The 4,650-nt window shown below is 43.6% G+C and overlaps 1 protein-coding gene across 2 annotated transcripts; it reads left to right on the top strand.

Annotated features, from left to right (window-relative positions):
• Positions 1-1,553: 1,553 nt before the first annotated feature.
• LOC119338360 (NAC domain-containing protein 87-like) lies at positions 1,554-3,594 on the top strand. 2 transcript variants are annotated; one of them, XM_037610672.1, is made up of 2 exons: positions 1,554-2,163; positions 2,730-3,594. In XM_037610672.1, exons 1-2 carry the CDS (start codon positions 1,570-1,572, stop codon positions 3,276-3,278), a joined length of 1,143 nt encoding a protein of 380 aa, XP_037466569.1. In that variant the 5' UTR covers positions 1,554-1,569; the 3' UTR covers positions 3,279-3,594. The 2 variants fall into 2 exon arrangements, with proteins under 2 accessions (XP_037466569.1, XP_037466570.1); XM_037610673.1 differs by having other exon boundaries at positions 1,571-2,163; positions 2,736-3,594.
• The last annotated feature ends 1,056 nt before the right edge of the window (positions 3,595-4,650 follow it).

The following is a 4,650-nucleotide window of genomic DNA, read 5'->3' on the forward strand; positions in this document are numbered from 1 at the left end:
AGGCTGCATGTTAAGATAAATTAGGTAGTGGCCATAATTCTCTTAGGTATATAAGTTTCTTTCATGGTCACTCCATTTGTTGCGTATTGCAAATTTTATGTGCAATTTCATGTTTAGAGATGCGAAAGTAGGCGGTCACGCATTTATAGCTTAAAGCTGAAAAACAATTGTACCAACTACAAACAAATTGCCATTTCCTAAGAACAGAAAATTCGAGTGGGAAATGACACTTCTTAGGTTTTCGTGGTAAAACTTATGGTCAAAATTACGCACAAATACGAAGCAGTCTTGCTTATGGAAAATTAAATTCAAAACCATGGCAGCAAGCTCACTGGAATTAAACATATTGAACTTGCTAGCGTGATAATCAGTCACCCCAATATAAACTTATGAACTTCTGAGATCCGCTAGATGTAATAAAGTTCATAGATCCCAAAGTTCATTTCATCATGTTTGACACACATTTTTAGATTATTAAAATTGTTTGATAAGTATCTCTAATTTTTTTCGTTGTTTCTTGACAATGCATTGGCATTCAACTAGTATAAAATAATTTTAAAAACAGTCTGGGCACGAGGAGATGCATGCAAGGTTGGGATATGGACAAGCATGCAGTTGATAAGCACATAATCATGTACACCTTGAGTGTTGGGTTGATCCATATATCCCGCACTATGTTTTCTAAAAGGCGAGGAAGCTGTGATGCGTGGCACACATTCCAGTGTGAACTGGTACACGGCACCCTGGAAAGCATATAAAAGACATGCAACGGATGATTATATGTAGACAAATGTTGGTGATGTGTGTATGTATACATACAATGCATGTATGTGTGTGTGCATGTAAAGCATGAACCGTATCCGTCCCATCTATGCATGTGGGAATTCATCCACAACTAGTGTCCTTCCCCTCTCCTAGTGGTAATTGATCCAAAAGGCCATGGTTTTAGGCAGCAGAAGGTAGAGATCGGTCACGGCTGTACGCCTGCAGGAGCAATGTGACCCTAGTTGTGGCTGACATCCGTAGGCACTACAGCATGGATGATTAGCAATTGAGCAAATTGTGGCTGGGTGTACCAGTCAATCTAGTGGCTAGAGACTTCCACAAAGCACATAGATTTTGTGTAAACCTGTGGCAGGGGCTATACAATATTTATAGCCAGATACATTTATATCAATCATCACAGAAAACAGTGGGCAATGCTATATATCCGCAACCAGCTAGTGCGACAAATGTGAGTGTTTGATTGGTTTGCATCACAAAGGCAAACACCAACAAGAGAAGCATGCATATGGCACGAGAAGGGCTAGCACACGAATACAACGTATGTAATATGTTATGTCATCGCTTGGATAGGTTCGAGAAACCTTTCTACCTGTCACCACAAGTGTGTGGATCCTCCAACACGACAAATAACGCACAGTTGTAAAGATGGGGAAGGTATCTATCTATCTATCCATCCATAGCCAGTGCCACTAAATACAAAAATAAATAAAGGTCTGGAAACGTTGAGCCTTCTCTTGCAAGCGCCTTGCAACTACACGCATTAACTCCTATTTAAGCATCTCCATGGATATCCCCAGCTCATTAATTTCTTCCATACTCATATTTATGGTTGTGTCCAATATTACCATCGCCCCAGAATCCATTGCACATAAAGCCTCCACCATGGCAGACCACCTTAAAGTTCAACAGAAACAGTTGGTACTACCGCTGGGGTTTAGGTTCCACCCGACGGATGAGGAGATCATCAAATTCTATGTGGTCCCCAAGGTGCTCGATGAAGCCTTTGTTGCCGCGGCGATTGAGGATGTGAACCTCAACAAGTACGAGCCATGGGAGCTACCAGAGAAAGCGAAGATGGGGGAGAAGGAATGGTACTTTTACTCCCGAAAGGATCGCAAGTACCCCACCGGGATACGAACGAACCGGGCGACGGAGGCCGGCTATTGGAAGGCCACCGGAAAGGACAAGGAGATCTTCCACCCACCTTTCACACTCATCGGCATGAAGAAGACGCTCGTCTTCTACAAGGGTCGGGCGCCTAGGGGGCAGAAGACCAACTGGATCATGCATGAGTATAGGCTCGAGAGCAGCAAGAAGCTGACATCCAACCCATCCACCACCACCCGCACCGTCACCAGAACCAACACGGCTTCCAAGGTATATAATAAATTTATACTAGAGTAGTACTCATGAATCATCAACATGCTAGTAGCTAGTTAGCTACTTATTTTGAACAATCAGACGGGAGAACCCCCAGCTGAATATTACTCGCAGTAGCCAATACATGGAAAGAATTACAAGGTTGCACCGGTGTATGTGGGGAGGTACATCCACCATGACACATCGGCCTCCTTTTGAGTAGGTACGCTGAACGTATGGGTCAAAAGAGAGAAATCATAGATAATGTTCATACTAGTAGGCCAAGATGAGTAAATGCAACCATGGAATGTAATGGCGTTTCATATATGTCTTAAATGCTCCAAAGGATGGAAAGGTTGACCGAGTCCAAAAGTTGGAGTCGAGTCTTAGCGGAGTCACTATGTTGCCAATTCCTGAGATGGGCACTAGTACAGGGGCACCTAAATACCCAAGTTATGCAAGATATGTGCCAAATATGAGCAGCTAATGAAAAAGTGATCAGCATCTGCGACAATAGCGTCACACCTGGGGCATGCTACAGAACACAGTTGATTTGTACTTATTTAATTTATGTATGTTTGTAGGAACAGTGGGTGGTTTGCAGGATCTTCCATAAGAGCACCGGACTAAAGAAGATGGTGACGCTGTCATATGACATGCCAATGTACACAGGAGCAGAACATCAACAGGGCTTTGTCGACTTAGATACATTGCCTCCTCTCATGGAATATGACATGTCGTCAACATGTGCGCATGCACCGCTGTTTCCTGGAGCTTCTTCGTACCAGTTGCACGATGTTGGGGCTGGCTCATCGATGATGGGCAGTGCGGCGCTTCCTATGATGAATTACCACTACATCAGGAATAACCACCACCACCAAATGATGGCCAACCCAACACTGCCTCTGCCGCTCTTCCAACACCAACAACAACATCAACAGATGATGATGCATATGGGTGCAGATCAGGGTCTCATGGTCGAGGCTCAGCCTGAGAGTGGGTTGGCATCGATGCTGTCACAAGAGGACGTTGTGGCCGGGCTGAGGAACAACTACCCAGGGAACGCCGCTGCCACAGCAGTTGGCGAGACCTCGTCGATGAACATGGGTATGGATGACATTTGGCGGAACTGATGATCAGATAACCCAAGACAACATATATATATGTGTGTGCGTGCATAAATTAATCATCCATAAGACGGTCGGTTGATATATGCCAACCCGTATATTGGTTTGTGCCGCATTTTTATTTGTTAGTGTGACCTTGAGAGAGTTTGCAATCATGGCATGGCTTGGCATGCCACTCTTGTGCTAGTTTTTCAATTGTGTATGTGTATTGGCTTGTATCTGCACTACCCACCGGGGTATACCTAGCTACATATGCATGTGTTGTAAATCTGTGTACATCATGCATCTTTTAAACCCATATAGAATAAGCTACTTTGTTTAATTATAATTTTTTCCATTAAATGAATTAATATCTAGGAATTTGATCACATGTGTGCATTGTATCTGAAAAGGAATTTTTGGCGCGCATCGACCTAGAGGGGATTTCCATCCACCACATAAACACTTATTTACACTTTGAAATGTGTTCTAATAAAATATTAACTTACTTCTAAATGTGTGCTAGTAATTTTATTCCACATCTAATCCAGGGCAAACATTTGTGGCAATGACCAAGGGAGCGACATGCTCTACACTATGTTTCACACATACTCTGCTGGAAAAAGCAGTGCCTAGGAGGCGCTTAGGCACGCTTAGGCGCTAGGCGATGGCCATATGCCTCGCCTAAGGCATAAGTGGAAGTCTAGGCAGGGCGAGCAAGAAATTTTCTACCCAATCAGGAAATCATGCTATATTGCACCGATATGCCAAACATGCCATATTCCAATGAAAGTACCAGGTAGTTAACTTATATGTATGCCATAATATCCATACACAAAATAATAGTCACAGATACACCCTGATTGCCAAAACTATATTACCGCCTAGGCTTGCCTAGGGTACTTAAGCACCGCCTAGGCACTAGGCGAAGGCCAACCGCCTCGCTTGAGCCAACCACTCGCATATATAGTACGTGACATAGGCCTGGTCTCATCTCAGAATAAGGCCCTGTTTGGTTCATAAGTCCTAGGACTTTTTCTAGTCCAAACTAAAAAGTCCCTAGTCCCTAAAAAGTCCCTCCCCGTTTGTTTCCAGGGACTAAAAAGTCTCTAGTCCCTCCCTAGAGGTTATTAAATGACCATGTTACCCCTAGTATACAAAAAAATAACAACCAAACAACACCATGGGGCGGCGGGGCGATGGATGCAGGGAGGGGCATTGTTGGAAAAGTCCCAAAAAGTCCCAAAAAGACTCTCCTTGAGAGTTTTCTTCATTTAGTCCCAAAAAGCAAGTTTTAGTCCCTAGTAGTCCCTCCTGTTTGGTTAAAAAGTCTCTAAGAGGGACTTTTTCTAGTCCCTACACCAAAAAGTCCCTGGAAACAAACACCCTCTAAATTTTT

Source organism: Triticum dicoccoides, chromosome 7B (genome assembly GCF_002162155.2).
Source record: "Triticum dicoccoides isolate Atlit2015 ecotype Zavitan chromosome 7B, WEW_v2.0, whole genome shotgun sequence".
NCBI lineage: Eukaryota > Viridiplantae > Streptophyta > Magnoliopsida > Poales > Poaceae > Triticum > Triticum dicoccoides.